This window comes from Pristiophorus japonicus, chromosome 12 (assembly GCF_044704955.1).
Source record: "Pristiophorus japonicus isolate sPriJap1 chromosome 12, sPriJap1.hap1, whole genome shotgun sequence".
Lineage (NCBI taxonomy): Eukaryota > Metazoa > Chordata > Chondrichthyes > Pristiophoridae > Pristiophorus > Pristiophorus japonicus.
This window is the reverse complement of record NC_091988.1, coordinates 186809353-186828447: the sequence shown is the minus strand read 5'-3', so window position 1 is coordinate 186828447 and position 19095 is coordinate 186809353. Positions and strand designations below refer to the sequence as shown.

The 19095-nt window shown below is 48.6% G+C and overlaps 1 protein-coding gene across 1 annotated transcript in view; it reads right to left on the bottom strand.

Annotated features, from left to right (window-relative positions):
* The window catches only part of LOC139276894 (histamine H3 receptor-like), a 94189-nt gene that overhangs the window by 7570 nt on the left and 67524 nt on the right, over positions 1–19095 (bottom strand). The window contains 1 exon segment of the mRNA XM_070894889.1: positions 3467–3633. Coding sequence (XP_070750990.1) covers positions 3467–3633 — 167 coding nt within the window.

Below are 19095 nucleotides of genomic sequence, written 5' to 3'. Positions count from 1 at the left end.
TTGTTTTGCAGACAAGGAAGGCACGCATAGTTCTGCTTCTCTGGGTATTTCTACACCTGTTGCTACATTCACATATACGGTCCCTTGAGGTTGTTTCACAAAGACAAGTCACTCATTGTTTTCCCCTACAGTGAGATCTGAAGAGTCAGCAATAACCATGAGCGGCCATTTTAGAAAGAATTAATACATTTGAAATTAGTACGGATAATACATATAAAGTTGGTAGCTACAGTGATACAGATTCTCAAGAGGTGACATGATAGGTCCAAGTCAACATGGATTTGTGAAAGGGAAATCATGCTTGACAAATCTTCTGGAATTTTTTGAGGATGTTTCCAGTAGAGTGGACAAGGGAGAACCGGTTGATGTGGTGTATTTGGACTTGCAGAAGGCTTTCGACAAGGTCCCACACAAGAGATTAATGTGCAAAGTTAAAGCACATGGGATTGGGGGTAGTGTGCTGACATGGATTGAGAACTGGTTGTCAGACAGGAAGCAAAGAGTAGGAGTAAATGGGTACTTTTCAGAATGGCAGGCAGTGACTAGTGGGGTACCGCAAGGTTCTGTGCTGGGGCCCCAGCTGTTTACATTGTACATTAATGATTTAGACGAGGGGATTAAATGTAGTATCTCCAAATTTGCGGATGACACGTAGTTGGGTGGCAGTGTGAGCTGCGAGGAGGATGCTATGAGGCTGCAGAGTGACTTGGTTAGGTGAGTGGGCAAATTCATGGCAGATGAAGTATAATGTGGATAAATGTGAGGTTATCCACTTGGGTGGTAAAAACAGAGAGACAGACTATTATCTGAATGGTGACAGATTAGGAAAAGGGGAGGTGCAACGAGACCTGGGTGTCATTGTACATCAGTCATTGAAGGTTGGCATGCAGGTACAGCAGGCGGTTAAGAAAGCAAATGGCATGTTGGCCTTCATAGCGAGAGGATTTGAGTACAGGGGCAGGGAGGTGTTACTACAGTTGTACAGGGCCTTGGTGAGGCCACACCTGGGGAGTATTGTGCACAGTTTTGGTATCCTAACTTGAGGAAGGACATTCTTCCTGTTGAGGGATTGCAGCGAAGGTTCACCAGACTGATTCCCGGGATGGCGGGACTGATCTATCAAGAAAGACTGGATCAATTGGGCTTGTATTCACTGAAGTTCAGAAGAATGAGAGGGGATTTCATAGAAACATTTAAAATTCTGATGGGTTTGGACATGTTAGATGTAGAAAAAATTTTCCCAATGTTGAGGAAATCCAGAACCAGGGGTCACAGTCTAAGGATGAGGGGAAAGCCGTTTAGGACTGAGATGAGGAGAAACTTCTTCACCCAGAGAGTGGTGAACCTGTGGAATTCTCTACCACAGAAAGTTGTTGAGGCCAATTCACTAAATATATTCAAAAAGGAGTTAGATGTAGTCCTTACTACTAGGGGGATCAAGGGGTATGGCGAGAAAGCAGGAATGGGGTACTGAAGTTGCACATTCAGCCATGAGCTCATTGAATGGCAGTGCAGGCTCGAAGGGCCGAATAGCCTACTCCTGCACCTATTTTCTATGTTTCTAATTTCCTATGAGCCAGCCAATGTCCGATTGCCACCCAAAAAACTGCTAAGGCTGGGAATATTATCGCCGGCCAAAACTTCCCGGAAAAAAAAATGTAAAAATCCGCCCAGCGAAAAATATGGGCATTGCACCTCAGTCTGGGCGAAAAAGTGCAATTTTGACTAGATTAGGTGGTGCCTAAAGAAAATAGGCGATAAATTTAAAAAATCTATAACAATTTACCCCGAGGCTGCAGGTTGGGCCAAACACAACAAAAATAAAAATAATTTTTCAAAAAACCCAACTCAAAAATCAAAAAAACATTCCCAACACACTTTTAAATTAAATCACCCCAACAGATTTTGAAAATAAATAGTAAAAAACCAATCACTTACCTTTTTCTTGCAGACCTACGTGCCTACCGCCCAGCTCCGCTGATACTTGTGGGCAGTCCCCGCTCAACCAAATATCGCGCCAGGGCGATCTGTGGTCATTGCACACTGGCGGTCCGTTCCCCAACGGAACTTCAAAACCGCCGGCGTGCCTCAGCTGGCTCAAAACGGCCAATACCGCCGAGATACCAGGCGGTGAAACAGTGCATGAATATGGATTATCCAGTCTGAGCATGCACATTATATTTATGTCCCTGGGATGATTCAGTATTGTTCAATCAGATGTCCTGACGGGATTTTTTTTTAATTACCTTTTTTGCCTAATAACCTTTCTTCAAATCATTTTGAAAAGCAAAAGGAGAAATCTCAAAAGCTTTACTGAGTTACTTTTTAAAGATAGCACTAAGTATGAGTGAGAGAGAGAGAGATGAAGGAAAAATTACAGTGCTGTGATTAAATACCTGTTTAAAAGTCTACTAATCTAAGCGGGCAGGGCAGGGGGTGGAGGGGATTGAGACACAGAGGCAGGTCAAAGAGAAAGCACCGCGACCTTTATCTATTTTGAAGGTGCTATAAAAATGCAAGTTGTTGACATTTGATCTAATATTACTTCAATTTTCAAAACAAAACAGTTGAATTCTGTAGCCAGCTAATTATATCCACCTGACAATTGGAAAAAGACAATGCTTATCATACATAGACAGAGGGGGAGAGAGAGAGAGAGAAAGACACAAATGGAGAGAAAGACAGTGAGGTAGATTTTTTTTCCCTTCATTATAATCTGATTAAAAAAACAAGTTGAATTTTGAAAGCAGACTCAGTTTCTTTGAGCGAGGCCTATAGAAAGGAAGGAAGGATGGGAAGGGCAGGGGATGTTGAGGGTGAGGCCCTCTCTGCCTTCTTGGCACACGCCCTTGGGAGATGAATGGGAGGGGAAGAGAATGGATGGAGAGTTAAGAATGAGGTGAGTGACAGTGGGCCAAATGGGACAGCAGAATACAGGAGTGGAGCAGGCAGTTCAAAGAGAAAAAGGTAAAGATGCTTATTTTAGTGAGGAGGTTGTAAGAAGGGGAATGGGTGATTGGAGTTCAAAGAGGTAAAAGGCTTGATGGAGGTGAAGGGATGGAGGGAGCGTGAGTGAGAGAGGGTTGGCAAGGAAGTTGCCCTGCAACCTGCAACCCGCAACTCCAAATGCAGCCGACAAGCATTGATGCTTTTTCCCACTGTGGCACATCATGCCACCCACCATCTCCCTGAAAGGAAAGAAGAAAAGTAAAACAGAAAGAGAGAAGCAGATGGACAGAGAGGGAGAGAGAGAGAGAGGCGAATAGACTCAATGACAGAAGAGAGAGATAAAACGAGTCAGCAATAGGAAGACATCAGACGAGATGAAAATATTACATGCCATTTAATACATGAATCAACACAAATTGCCTGGTATGGAAATACAGAATACCAGCGAGGTTTAAGGCAGGTTGCCTGCATAGGCCAAAAGATTGCAATTGCTGTATGTATTTTGACTTGGACTCACCGGTCTAGTAACGGAGAGGAATCTGTCATAACTTATCAGGACTATGTTAAAGACTGAAGATGTACAGAGGAGGTAATCTATAACCAGCCAGAGTTTACAGAGAGTCTTGCCTAATATCCACCTCCTGGTCAGCACATAAGGAACGTACAACGGAATGCAGAACGCTCCTGGAAATGAAAAATAAATGATAATTAATAAACATGCAAACTTCAGGTGAAGCTATATTACAAGGTAGCACGAGAAAGAACATGATTGATCGAACGGAGCAATTAAGTCAAAGATTGATGAATTCAGACTAAACGAGAAAAAAGACGGATGCAAAGATATCAGTCCACATTCAGTTTGGAAACTCGCATTTTAAGGTTTAAATGTCGCTTATTTATTGTTTTGGTTTCACAGAACAACACGTTTACCGGTGAATATGACAAGTTCAGATGTGTCAATCGCAATATTGAAGAGAATTAATTTTGATAATGTGTCTAATTAACTTTAATGACTACGCTAATAGTGCAGTGTTTGGCAGATGCGCGTTTACTATCAACACAGATCCAGCCACAACATAAATCCAGGTAAAGTGGGGTCACAAGCGGTTGAGAATAAAGTTTATAGCAAATGTGGAAGGCACTGTGAGATGTCAGCCATCCTGGGAAAGCATTAGGGAATGGGGGAATACAGGTGAGAGACAAGGAAGCAGGGAATGCCAACATCTCTAGAAAGTTTGTGATGTAAAAGTTTAAACACTGGATTAATTTTGTGACTGATGCACAGTTGACTTAACCACTAAGAAGTCGGAAATGGCCAGGTTTAAGAAGAAAAAATTGTTTTGGCTCCGCAGACTCTTGTCCAGCACAAAGGCCAGCACGACCAAAGCGTTGCCCAGCACAGTGACGATCACCAGCAGAACCATCAAAGCGGCCAGGAGGAGGGTGCAAGTGTCCGAGAACTGGCCGTATGTAAAGGGGCCAGCCTCCGCCAAACCTGCGCCCCGGGAGCTGTTCCCTTCAGCACCGAGTGAGGTGTTGATCAGCGGCGCTCTCCAGGAGCGGTCCTCCGGCGCCGCTGGCTTGGACATGATGGGTGCGTGTCGGTGCGGGCCGCAGCTACTCCCTGCTGTGAGGGTCCCTCAGGAGAAGCAGCGAGGTGACTGAAAACTTGTGCTTAAGCCTGCCAGGGGAGGCGTACTTCACGCCGAAGTCTGCATCATCAATGACAAGCTTTGCAAACCTATTGTCAGCAAAGCCAGAAATCAAAGAATTACAATTTCATCATCATAGGCAGTCCCTCGGAATCGAGGAAGACTTGCTTCCACTCCTAAAGCGAGTTCTTTGGTGGTTGAACAGTCCAACACGAGAGCCACAGACTCTGTCACAAGTGGGACAGATATTCGTCGGGGGAAGGGGGGAGATGGGACTGATTTGCCGCACGCTCCTTCCGCTGCCTGCACCTGACCTCTTCACGCTAGCAGTTTTGAGATTCGAAGAGCTCAACGCCCTCCCGGATGCACTTTCTCCACCTCGGGCGGTCTTTGGCCAGGGTCTCCCAGGTATCAGTGGTGATGTCGCACTTCACCAGGGAGGCTTTGAGGGTGTCCTTGTAACGTTTCCGCTGCCCACCTTTGGCTCGTTTACCATGAAGGAGCTCCGCATATAGCAGTTGCTTTGGGAGTCTTGTGCCTGGCATGCGAACTATGTGGTCTGCCCAGTGGAGCTGATCGAGTGTGGTCAGTGCTTCAATGCTGGGGATGTTAGCCTGGGCAAGGACACTGATGTTGGTGCGTCTGTCTTCCCAGGGGATTTGCAGGATCTTGCAGAGACATCGTTGGTGATATATCTCCAGCGACTTGATGTGTTTTCTGTAAGTCGTCCATGACTACTTATAATTTAGCAAATCTGGAAATACTGGAAGGTGAAATCTAAGGATCGTATTTTCTGTGGGGTTTTCACACAATGTTTGGGGGCAGTTATATTCTAACGTGTCTAATTCTTTCAGTCGTATCCTGCACAAATGAAAGGATAAATCTAGATTGAGGTACAACTCAGTCACTGGAAAACAGCGACTGAATCTCCTGAGCTTTAAAAAAAATAATAAAATGAACTGGTCTTTTAAGGAACAAAAAACAGAAAGGGTCTCAGATCTGAAACGTTAACTGTTTCTCTCTCCACTGATGCTGCCTGGCCTGCTGAGTGTTTGCAGCATTTTCTGATTTTGTTCAGGATTCCAGCATCTGCAGTATTTTGCTAATGTACAGTCTTTTAAGGAACATGTTTTGAGAAAGTGGATGCTCCATCTGCATTCGAGAAGCATCACCTGCATCATCATCAGAGGCAGTCCCTCCAAATTGAGGAAGACTTGCTTCCACTCTAAATGTGAGTTCTCAGGTGACTGTACAGTCCAATACGGGAATTACAGTCTCTGTCACAGATGGGACAGACAGTTGTTGGGTGGGACTGGTTTGCCGCACGCTCCTTCTGCTGCCTGCGCTTGTTTTCTGCATGCTCTCGGTGACAAGACACGAAGTGCTCAGCGCCCTCCCGGATGCTCTTCCTCCTCTTAGGGCGGTCTCTGGCCAGGGACGCCCAGGTGTCGGTGGGGATGTTGCACTTTACCAGGGAGGTTTTGAGAGTGTTCTTGAAATGTTTCCTCTGCCCACCTGGGGCTCACTTATCATGTAGGAGTTCCGAATAGAGCGCTTACTTTGGGAGTCTTGTGTCGGGCATGCGAACAATGTAGCCCGCCCAACGGAACTGGTCGAGTGTGCCTACAACACCCTCTCTCATGACGATGAGAGTATCATTCACAGCCAGATAATATAACAGGCGTTTTATCATCTGCAAACTACATTCTGTATCTAATGGACAGTGTGGTGTAACAGCCTTAAAATCCTCAATGATCAAAAAATAAGTGCCACGGCCCCTATTTTCCACTTTCCGGATTTTGGCGCCCGCGTACAATAACATACAATTTTCTTTTTGCCGCCAAAAAAAATCGCAACTTTTCTCGAAGTAAAATATAATTTTGGCGCCGCGCTACGCGAAGTTAACTCTGGGGGTAGAGCTTAATGCGCGAAAAGCTGAGGTTGCCAGGGCAACCAGAGACACAGTGACAGCTGAAGCAAGCTGAAACCCGCTCCCCCCGCTGTAACGCCGGCCAGAAAGAACTGCTCCCGCTGCTGTACCCGCTGCAATCCCGGGCCGAATGCCCCCCACCATCCCCCCCCCGGTCCTGGTCCAGGTCCCGCCCGCTCCCCCTGCGAGTTGAAGTTCCGCAGCACAAGCACAACAACTCGACGTTCGGCTTCAAAAGCAGCCCAGGCTCTGGTGCTTGTGTCCGGCCGAGCTTGCGATCCTGCCTTCGATCTGTGCCTGGAGCCCGGTCAGCAACGATTGTGTTGGGGTGGACAGTCGTGATTTGGGTAAAAAAAAGAACCCAGCAGGACAGAGTTATTTCAGCTCCCTCCGAAAAAATTATACATTTGTTTTTTTACATTGTCTCGCTCCAAAAACTCAGAAATTACTTTCAGAGTTATTTTCAAAGTACCCTGTCAAACAAAATCCATGCATTTGTACTTTATTTTGTCTTCTTTTGCCTGGCCCCAATGTCCTTTTGTGCGCTGTGCCGATTACCTTAAGTTCACAGAAGGTTTTTTTTGGGGGGGGGGTAGGGGGGCTTTGGGCTATGTGCGCCACGCTGAAAACAAATCGTGGACGGCCAAAATCGCTTAACTGCATAAAAACGGCGCCCGATCCCATTTTTACTCGTGTCTGCGGCAAAAATTGTTTAAACTGGCGCACATGGTTTGCACGGTGTACAAACATTGTAAAAAGTTGGAAATGGAGGATTTCATGCCAAAAAAAATGGCGCACAATCGTGGCGAAAATAGGAGCCTTAAAATGTAGACACTATGGGCCCAAGTTTCCACGTGATTTGCGCCTGATTTTTAGGAGCAACTGGTGGAGAACGGACTATCTTAGAAATCGCAATTCTCCACATTTTTCTTTCTGCAGTTCTAGTCAGGTAGAACAGTTCTACTTTGGAACAGAATTTTTTCTTCAAAAGTGGGCGTGTCCGGCCACTGACGCCTGATTTGAAAGTTTCCACAGTGAAAACGTACTCCAAACTAAGTTAGAATGGAGCAAGTGAAGATTTTTGTAGAACTGAAAAAACCTGTTCTACACATTAAAAAAATCAGGCGCAGGTTACAAATTAGGCGTCCAGAACGAGGTGGGGGGGAGGGGGGGGGAAGGGAACTCATTAAATTCTACAATAAATCCTTATTTATACTTCTACAAATATTATACAAATAAATCCAACCTGAATAAACATTTATAAGCAAAGAAAAGATTAAATAAACCATCTTCCTACCTGTGTGAAAGTGCTTCAGGCACGGAGAATGCTGCAGTCAGCCTGAGGCACCCGTTCTTTCCCACGGTGGGGGGGGTGGGGGAGGAGGCGCCCGTTCTTCCCGTGGGGGGGGGGGGAGAGGAGGCGCCCGTTCTTCCCGCGGGGGGGGGGGGTAGGAGGCGCCCGTTCTTTCCTGCGGGGGGGGAGGGAGGCGCCCGTTCTTCCCGCGGGGGGGGGGGTAGGAGGCGCCCGTTCTTTCCTGCGGGGGGGGGAGGGAGGCGCCCGTTCTCCCCGCGGGGGGGGGAGGCGCCCGTTCTTCCCGCGGGGGGGGGAGGCGCCCGTTCTTCCCGCGGGGGGGGGGGGTAGGAGGCGCCCGTTCTTCCCGCGGGGGGGGAGGAGGCGCCCGTTCTTCCTGCGGGGGGGGAGGAGGCGCCCGTTCTCCCCGCGGGGGGGGGGAGGCGCCCGTTCTTCCCGCGGGGGGGGAGGAGGCGCCCGTTCTCCCCGCGGGGGGGGGAGGCGCCCGTTCTTCCCGCGGGGGGGGAGGAGGCGCCCGTTCTCCCCGCGGGGGGGGAGGGAGGAGGCGCCCGTTCTTCCCGCGGTGGGGGGAGGAGGCGCCCGTTCTTTCCTGCGGGGGGGGGGGGAGGCGCCCGTTCTCCCCGCGGGTGGGGAGGGAGGATGCGCCCGTTCTTCCCGCGGGGGGGGGAGGCGCCCGTTCTTCCTGCGGGGGGGGTGCGGAGGAGGCGCCCGTTCTTCCCGCGGGGAGGGGGTGGAAGAGGAGGCGCCCGTTCTTTCCCACGGGGGGGGGGAGGAGGCGGCCGTTCTTCCCGCGGTGGGGGGAGGAGGCGCCCGTTCTTTCCCACGGGGGGGGGGAGGAGGCGGCCGTTCTTCCCGCGGTGGGGGGAGGAGGCGGCCGTTCTTCCCGCGGTGGGGGGAGGAGGCGCCCGTTCTCCCCGCGGGTGGGGGGAGGAGGCGCCCGTTCTTCCCGCGGGGGAGGGAGGAGGCGCCCGTTCTTTCCCACGGGGGGGGGGGGGAGGTGCCCGTTCTTCCCGCGGTGGGGGGAGGAGGCGCCCGTTCTTTCCCACGGGGGGGGGAGGAGGCGGCCGTTCTTCCCGCGGTGGGGGGAGGAGGCGCCCGTTCTTCCCGCGGGGGAGGGAGGAGGCGCCCGTTCTTTCCCACGGGGGGGGGGGGGGAGGTGCCCGTTCTTCCCGCGGGGAGGGGGTGGAAGAGGAGGCGCCCGTTCTTCCCGCGGGGGAGGGGGGAGGTGCCCGTTCTTCCCGCGGTGGGGGGGAGGAGGCGGCCGTTCTTCCCGCGGTGGGGGGGAGGAGGCGCCCGTTCTTCCTGCGTGGGAGGGAGGAGGCGCCCGTTCTTCCCGCGGTGGGGGGGAGGAGGCGCCCGTTCTTCCCGCGGGGGAGGGAGGAGGCGCCCGTTCTTCCTGCGGGGGAGGGAGGAGGCGCCCGTTCTTCCCGCGGTGGGGGGGAGGAGGCGCCCGTTCTTCCTGCGGGGGAGGGAGGAGGCGCCCGTTCTTCCCGCGGTGGGAGGGAGGAGGCGCCCGTTCTTTCCCACGGGGGGGGGGGGGGGGAGGTGCCCGTTCTTCCCGCGGGGGAGGGAGGAGGCGCCCGTTCTTCCCGCGGTGGGGGGGAGGAGGCGCCCGTTCTTCCTGCGTGGGGGGGGGAGGCGCCCGTTCTCCCCGCGGGTGGGGAGGGAGGAGGTGCCCGTTCTTTCCCGCGGGGGGGGGGGTGGAAGAGGAGGCGCCCGTTCTTCCCGCGGGGGAGGGAGGAGGCGCCCGTTCTTCCCGCGGTGGGGGGGAGGAGGCGCCCGTTCTTCCCGCGGTGGGGGGGAGGGGGGGAAGGAGACAGTGAGAAGGCTGCAAGTGTTGATGTGCTGATGGCAATGTGCTTTTATTAAAAAAATGTTCAAAAATTAAACAGCTACAAAGAACTACAAAAATGGCTGAGTGCCAATGTATTTTTCACACTGCGCGTGCGCGAACGCTACAACGCGCACGCGCAGCGTTGCCGGCAGGAAAATTAAACTCATTTAAATAGTACCCGCCCCCTCCCACTTACAAAATCGGCGCGGGTGTAGGCTCCGCCCCTCTGGGCACCGCGCCAGGCAGACAAGGAGCTGCAGAACGCTCCAGAATCGCAAGTTTTTTCTAGGTGCCGTTTTAGGCGCGAAAAACGGACGCCCAGCTCGTAGGGGCGCCCGTTTTTTATCGTGTGGAAACTTGGGCCCTAATTTCTATGTACCATCGCTTAGTCAGTACAGGAAGGAAGTTTGGTATCACAATATTGAAATAATGGCCCAGAAATTGCTGGAGTTGGGCATCTCGTGGTGAGCACCATAGATTGGATTTTTTTCCCTCACCCTTTAAGTCGTCTTATTTTTGCGCTGCAAATTGCTGGAAGTGCGAATTGATAACGGCGCAGCTAGATCAACGGGGCATCTGGGACCTCATGAGCGTGGGGTCCAAAGATTTATCTCCTTAACCAATGAAATGTAAGGATAGTGAAAGAAACAGAGTGAACGACACAGAAGAAGATAGGGTAAATTAAAGTCAAATTAGAGAGAGAAAGAGAAAGAGAGGGAAAGAAAGAGATTTGATAGAGAGAAAAAGAGACAGAAAGGAAAAGTAAGAAAGTAAGAAAGCAATTACATTTTAAATACCACCAGGAACAATTTACTACCTGGAGTATGACTCCACAGTTTCAATTGTTCCCTTTCTGTGCCTCCAAAGTTTAGTTTCATGTCAGGATCATAAATCACAACATCAACAACTTGTATTTATAAAGCACCTTTAATATGTAAAACGCCCCAAGGCGCTTCACTGGAGTGTTATGATACAAAAAATTTGAGACCGAGCCACATAAGGAGAAATTACGGCAGGTGACCAAAAGCTTGGTCAAAGAGGTAGGTTTTACGACACGTCTTAAAGAAGGAAAGAGAGGTAGAGAGGCAGAGGTTTAGGGAGGGAGTTCCAGAGCTTGGGGCCTAGGCAACAGAAGGCACGGCCACCAATGTAACCAGAATGAAATATTGTCTTCCCCTCTCTCCAACCTCAATGACCAGGTAACAATTGAGTTAACTACAAGACATTTGTTGTAATTTTCAACTTCAGTGGGAGTGTTAGCAGATCGGCCAATCGTTATACATCCTGCCCAACATTCCTGTTCATTGAAGTCCATTGAAAAGAACATCGAACAAGGTGTATAACAGGCGACTGATCCGCTAACCCTTTTATACCCTTGCCAAAGTTAAAGCTCCACGCAGCATATTTGATATGTTTTTTTAATTTAATTTACGTCATTAGTGAACCTCTTTAATGGACACTCATTGCAACCGTACATGCATGTTTATAGATCAGTTCCATTTAAGCAGATAGCAGTGGATAATGGATTTTGATTAGGATGTTGCCTGATTATTTCTCCCAGAGATACGGCTCTGATGTTTGCTGATAACAGCTCGCTCAACACACACTGGAAATTGAATCTAGGATATTTCTGATCTATGTGAAAGAAAGAAAAACTTACATTTATACAGCTCCTTTCACGACCACCGGACATCTCAAACTGCTTTACAGCCAATGAAGTACTTTTGAAGTGTAGTCACTGTTGTAGTGTGGCTCAGTATCGTACCAAATGTATCCAATATACTGTGGAAGAGGGGGGAAATATTATGTAGATTTTAAGAGTGGGAGCCATATTTGAAGGCAGTGTGTTGTTTAATAAGACACAACCACAGAGACACAGCTGAAGAGGGAGAAAGGTTTGGGGGGAGTGAAGGATCGGTCAAAAATAAGGAGTGACTGCTCATATTTAAATCACTTCATTCCAGAATGAGTTTCAACAGACATTGAAAGTAGGAACACTGTGCACAAAGTGAAAATAAGGATTAACAGCTGAAGTAAAGAGCAATGTATCAGATACAAAGAAGTTACTGTCAGCAGAACATCAACGTTCAGTGAGAAGTAAACACTATATGGAGCTGAAGTGTTTTGTGTGGAGAGAACCAGAGTAAACAGAACTGTGTACTGACTGAAAGGTAAATAGATCTAGAGAGCAGATTATCTGTGAAATCTATGGTTTGTAAAGCAGCCAGTGCAAAGGCAGTTTTTTGCTGTAAAGTAGCAGCTAGAAGTAATTAGGAGCACTATTGGAGAGAACTACAGCAACTTGTATTTATATAGGGCCTTTAATGTAGATTAAAAAAATGATAAATAAGCCGTTTATTTAAACACTGATAACTTAGAGAAAAGTAAACCTAGCCAATATTATGATGGTAGGAGGTTGTCACTTTGCTAAACAACTATCGTTGACTTTTAAGCTAGTTTAAGTAGAGCAGACAAAGTAAATAATATGGCTCAAGGCTGGGTATTGGTGAATGGTGATAGTTGTGATCACCTACAGTCTGCTCCATTTAAAACTCATGGAACCTGTGCTGTTTTAGTTAACCAAAATACTGGAGCTTTGCTGCAGCAAGTGAGGTACTTCTAATGATGTTTAATGTTTTATTATTATAGGTGTCAGGCTTGGCTCAGTGGTAGCACTCACACCTCTAAGTCAAAAGTGCGTGAGTTCAAGTCCCACTCTATCCAGGCTGACACTTCAGTGCATTACTGAGAGGCTGCTGCACTGTCGGAGGTGCCGTCTTTCAGATGGGACAATAATCTGAGGCGCCGCTTGTCCTGTCAGGTGGACACAAAAGATCCCTTGGCACTATTCACAGAAGTGCAGGATGTTCTCACAGTTTTCAGGACAATATTTATTAAAGTTGATTATCTGCTCATGTATCACCTTGCTGTTTGTGGGATCTTGCGAATTAGCTGCCGCGTTTCCCTACAGTACAACAGTGACAATGCTTCAACAGTACTTCATTAGCTCTAAAGCATTTTGGGACAACCTGCGGTCATGAAAGGTGCTATTAAAATGCAAGTTCTCTCTTTTATTACTACAACTATTTAGGATTTCAAAGGTATTTAAAAAGATGTTCCACTGAAAACTGCAATGTACACATTTGTTACGGAGATTGCCGTGCTAAAATGTCCACAGTTGCTGGTTGCATTTTGCTGTGATGCCAGTAGGTGATGCTGTGACAGGAGTTTCAATGTTAATTCTGACACACTTGTCACGCTTAAATGTCACATCACACTTTGTGTTCTGGAGACTGCAAATCATTCCTATAGCTACTCCATAATTGCATCTCCATCTGCTTCACTTGTAAGATTTTAAAAATATTTTTAAGCATTTTAAATGTTATATATTTTTTAACAAAATACAAAATCAATATTTAAGATTTATTGAAGGTTTGTTTTTCCCTTGTCTCCGGCCACCACTAATGGCCCAAATCTCCAAATTATTAATGGCTGTCATTTTTGAATTTAAAGATTAACTTCTTCAATGTATCGGATGTTAATGGTGTGAATCTCTGCCCTGCTGCAACTGTGCATCCTGGCTGTGGCCCAAAAATGTGATGCTCCACTTAGCCCCCTCTCCACCCCCCCCCCCCCAGCATTTGTGCAACTCCCCCATTCCACGTACTTTCAATCTATTGGTATGTTCAGAATCAACATCCCTCACCATCTCCGTGAGGCCACTGTGTGTTTTTGCTGGTGGGATATCTTCCGCCTTCATTGGCCCCAGCCTCAGCTGCAAACTGGAGTGTACTGAAACATTTCTGCCTTGTTATCTTTATTTGTATTTCCTCCTTTATGCATTTGCCTCCTCTCCTCAACCCTGTGCCACTTCCTTTGTGGTTCTAATGTCCCTTTGTGCATTGTGCACCCCTCCCTCCCCCATTGTCAATCTTCCTCCTCCTGTATTGATCTATCCACCATTTGCATTTCCCCCCTCCCCTATCATTCTGGATTTCCCACTTGTAGATCATCTTCCCCTATCTCCTTTTGTATATCTCCTTGCTCTCTCTCCCCCACTCCCCCCCACTCCCCATTCCAGATCTCCCCAATCCTTCAGGAACTCCCTATCCTTTGTTTTTGGATCAGCCTTCCCCACCCATGCCATTATGGATTCACCCCCATGTCAATCTCTTATGCATCTTGCTTTCCCTATTGTGGATCTTCTCACCCAGCTAACGTAGCAGTTTCTGTCATATATTAATGGTAGTGTTGCACTTCTGGCTGACTTCCTGGTCTGGCTTTATGATGTATTGATAGCCTTGTTGCCGCCACCCCCAAAGATTCCAGGCCCGGATTTATGTGGGTCACACCACAGGCAACTGATTAGTCTTCAGTAAAGATTGTAAGACTTCTTTTGAGTTAATTTTTACAAATACTGATACGTCCTTACTATACAGTATAAATGCACACGAGGCCCATGCTTGAGAGAAGTTCAGTCTGTGACCTGTCCTTTATTCCATAGCACTCAAGCGAAGGAAGTGGGTGGACCTTCCACTTTTATATCTGAAGGTCCAGGTTAGGAGTGTCTCCCACAAGTTCACCACCTAGTGGTCATTGTTCTCACAGTGTACAACTTAGGTCAGATTATACATGGGTTACAATGCTGGTTAAATACATGACATCACCTCCCCCCCCCCCCCCCCAAAGTCTTACTGGGATCACAGGTTGAGTCTCTCTGGTGGTTTACGCTCTCTTGTAGAGCGCCTGAGTTGGGGCTCCGGTTGTTGGGTGCTGGCCTGAGTGTCTGCTGTTTGCAGTGCCTCAGGCCTATCCGAACTGCCCACAGTGACTGGGCTCCCCTCCCTTTGGTTCCTGTGTTCGGTCACCTGTGGAGGAGTGAACTCTATATCGTGTTCTTCCTCTGCTTCTTCTATGGGGTTGCTGAACCTCCTTTTTGTTTGATCCACATGTTTGTGGCAGATTTGTCCATTGGTAAGTTTAACTACCAGAATCCTATTTCCCTCTTTGGCAACCACAGTGCCTGCAAGCCATTTGGACCCTGCAGCGTAGTTGAGGACAAAAACAGGATCATTTACATCATTACATCGCGCCCTCGCATTCCTGTCATGGTAGTCATATTGTGACTGGCGCCTGCTCTCGACAATTTCTTTCATGGTGGGGTGTATAAGGGACAACCGGGTTTTGAGCGTCCTTTTCATTAGCAGCTCTGCGAGTGGAACTCCTGTGAGCGAGTGTGGTCTGGATCTATAGGCCAACAGGAGGCGTGATAAGTGGCATTGTAGGGAACCCCCTTGGATTCTGAGCATCCCCGTTTGAGGCCGGCTTGAACGGTGCCGTTCTGACATGGTTAACTCCATTGCCTGCCATGAAGTCCTGGAATTCAGTGCTTGTGAAGCACGGGCTCTTGTCACTGACCAAGATGTCCAGTAGACCGTGGGCGGCGAACTTTGCCTGTAGACTTTCTACCGTGGCAGAGGATGTGCTTGAATTTAAAATGTCACACTCGATCCATTTGGCGTAGGCGTGTACTACAACTAAAAACATTTTTCCCATGAAAGGACCTGCGTAGTCCACATGGATGCGTGACCAAGGCTTGGCGGGCCATGGCCAGGGGCTAAGGGCGGTTTCCCTGGGTGCATTGCCCAGCTGGGCACACGTGTTGCACCTGCAAATACAAAGTTCCAGATCTGCGTCTATTCCTGGCCACCAAACGTGTGACCTGGCAATTGCCTTCATCGTGACAATGCCCGGGTGCTCATTGTGGAGTTCTCTGATAAACACCTCTCTGCCCATCTGGGGCATGACTATGCGGTTTCCCCACAGTAGGCAATCGGCCTGAATTGAGAGTTCATCATTGCGCCTGTGAAATGGTTTAAATTCCTCAGGGCATGCCCTGTACGTGGCTGCCCAGTCCCCATTCAGGACACATTTCTTGACTAGAGACAATAGCCGGTCTCTATTTGTCCAGACTTTAATCTGACGGGCTGTCACGGATGAGCCTTCGCTTCCGAAAGCTTCAACAGCCATGACCATCTCAGCAGCATGCTCGGTAACCCCCTCAGTGGTGGCTAGTGGGAGCCTGCTGAGTGCATCGGCGCAGTTTTCGGTGCCCAGTCTGTGCCGAATTGTGTAGTCATAGGTGGCTAATGTGAGTGCCCACCTCTGTATGCGGGCTGATGCATTTGCATTTATGGCCTTGTTGTCGGCCAAAAGGGACGTTAGGGGTTTGTGATCTGTTTCCAGCTCAAATTTCCTGCCAGACAGGTACTGGTGCATTTTCTTTACCGCATATACACATGCAAGCGCCTCCTTTTCTACCATCCCGTAGCCCCTTTCTGCCTGGGACAGATTTCTGGAGGCATAAGCTACCGGCTGTAACTGACCCTTGGCATTGACATGCTGCAACACACACCCGACACCATAGGACGACGCATCGCACGTTAACACAAGTTTCTTACATGGGTCATACAGCGTTAACAGATTGTTGGAACATAACACATTGCGTGCTCTATTAAAAGCCCTTTCCTGGCTGTCCCCCCCCAGACCCATTCGCAACCTTTGCGAAGGAGCACGTGTAGCGGCTCTAGCAGCGTGCTCAATTTGGGAAGAAAGTTCCCAAAATAGATCAGGAGCCCCAGGAATTTACGAAGCTCCGTCGTGTTACGGGGTCTGGGTGCTCTCTGGATCGCTTCCGTCTTGGACGTAGTAGGGCTGATCCCGTCTGCTGTTATCCTCATCCCGAGGAATTCTACCTCTGGAGCTAGGAAGACGCACTTCGCCTTTTTCAGTCGCAGTCCTACCCGGTCCAGTCTGTGTAGCACCTCCTCCAGGTTGTGGAGGTGTTCTTCAGTATCGTAACCGGTGATGAGGATGTCATCCTGAAAAACCACTGTCTCTGGAATCGACTTGAGGAGGCTATCCATATTTCGTTGGAAGATCGCGGCGGCCGAGCAAATCCCGAACGGACATTCGTTGTACTCAAACAACCCCTTGTGTGTCATGATGATGGTCAGCTTCTTCGACTCACTCGCCAGCTCCTGGGTCATGTAAGCTGAGGTCAGGTCCAATTTTGAAAAAAGTTTGCCACCGGATAGCATCGCAAAGGGGTCCTCCGCTCTCGGTAGCGGGTACTGGTCTTGGAGTGACACCCGATTGATGGTGGCCATGTAATCACCACATATCCTGACCGACCCATCCGCCTTGAGCACCGGCACAATCGGGCTTGCCCAGTCACTGAATTCGACTGGCGAGATGATGTCTTCCCTCAGCAGGCGGTCCAATTCGCCTTCTATCTTTTCCCGCATCACGTACGGCACCGCTCTGGCCTTGTGGTGTACTGGCCTGGCGTCCGGGTTTATGTGAATCACTACCTTGGCCCCCATGAAAGTGCCAATGCCGGGTTGAAATAATGAGTCAAATTTGTCCAGGATCTGTGAGCATGATACTCGCTCCACAGAGGAAATTGCATTGACATCGCCCCATTTCCAGCGTGTGACAGCAAGCCAACTCCTCCCCAATAGTGCGGGACCGTCCCCCGGGACAACCCAGAGTGGCAACCTGTTCTCCGAATCTTTGTGGGTCACAACTACCGTGGCGCTGCCTAGCACCGGAATGATCTCCTTTGTGTATGTCCGTAGCCGTGCGTCAATCGGTGATAATTTTGGCCTCCTGGCCTTGGATGCCCACAACTTTTCGAACTGTTTGATACCCATCAGGGACTGGCTGGCCCCCGTGTCTAGCTCCATTGATACTGGATGCCATTGAGGAGCACTTTCATCATTATCGGTGGTGTCCTGGTGTATGAACTGTATACATGCTCCACATGAACTCGCTGAACTTCAGCTTCCAGCGATTTCCCACAGCATTCATTTCTGCAATTTGTGCAGGTAGTTTGCTCATCTCTGCAAATTCCGGCTGAGTGTGTGCCTCCATGCCTCCAACATGAGCTGCTATTTGAAACAAAAGGTCCCTTGCCAGTCGATTGTCCCTGACTGCCCCTGTTATTGTCCTTGAGTGCACCATTAACAGGTGTTGATGGCCCCATTACTGGCCGCATTGTCCTTTGCAATGGCGTGAATCGCCGTTTAGCTTGCCATTGTCTCTGTCGAACTCCCCCTCTGGGTTCGACTACATGTTGGGGCGTGCCCGATTGCCCTTGTCTGCCTGGAGAACTGTGTGCTGCTTTAACAATGTTGAATCTCTGTCCCAACCATTCCTTAACACAGTACCTCTCGTCTGTTCTGTTCGTGGCCATGCTCGCGTGTTTAAATCCCAGTTTCTCGTCACCATTGATACGTCCTTACTATACAGTATAAATGCACACGAGGCCCATGCTTGAGAGAAGGTCAGTCTGTGACCTGTCCTTTATTCCATAGCACTCAAGCGAAAGAAGTGGGTGGACCTTCCACTTTTATATCTGAAGGTCCAGGTTAGGAGTGTCTCCCACAAGTTCACCACCTAGTGGTCATTGTTCTCAGTGTACAACTTAGGTCAGATTATACATGGGTTACAATGCTGGTTGAATACATGACAAATACTGAGCTTCTGCACCATCACTTATTGAAGTATGAACCCAAGAGTCTCCTAGCAAACTCTGCACACTGTCTCGTCTCACACTGCAGGAGGGTATTTTCTTCTGAGCCATTGGACTACTTTCTGACCTGGTCCTTAGTCCTGGGTGGGGTGGTTAAGGGTCGAAAGGAAGGAGAGAACACAACATTCCGTCTAGAAAGGGAGCTTTTCTTATCTGTGACTGAGACACAATAAACCCAGAAATGCATGCTCCATAATTAGGCTCATGTTTCTGGGTGTTAAGTATACTAATGATGTGATTATTAAGTCTGCAGCATTACCAGATGGAAGTCAGAATTGGCCAGATGCCAAAGTCGTGAAAATTCCTCCCATTGGAAAATGTGGGACTTCAGAACTAAGACCATCAGAGTTAATAATCTTGAAAAAAATAGCTATCTTAACTCTCCAAGAGCCAAAGGAGTAACATACATCTACATGGTTTATAAACTATTGCTTATTTTCTGAACCAACATCAGTTGTTACAGAACATTTCATCCATATCTTTGCAATGAGTAGAATGAAGAATGATGAATTGTTGTGCTCAGCAAGTCTTTTTATGGTTAGTTTTTTTCAGAATTTTGGATACATTTTTTGAAGACATTATACATTTTCAATGCAGGTTACTTTCGGGTATCTTTGTACATTGGGATTGCTGGCACAGTTGGAAGCAATGCATGTATGAGGGTTGAGATAATTTGGTTGGGGTTGGGGAGTAAACCCTCGAGTGATAACCAGAGTCGACATACCCAGTGTCAGCACATCTTAGATACAATTGACTTTTTCTCGTGTTTTATTGAGAAAGCTAAATGAAGGGTCAGAGCTCTTACTGCAGTACATCACCAAG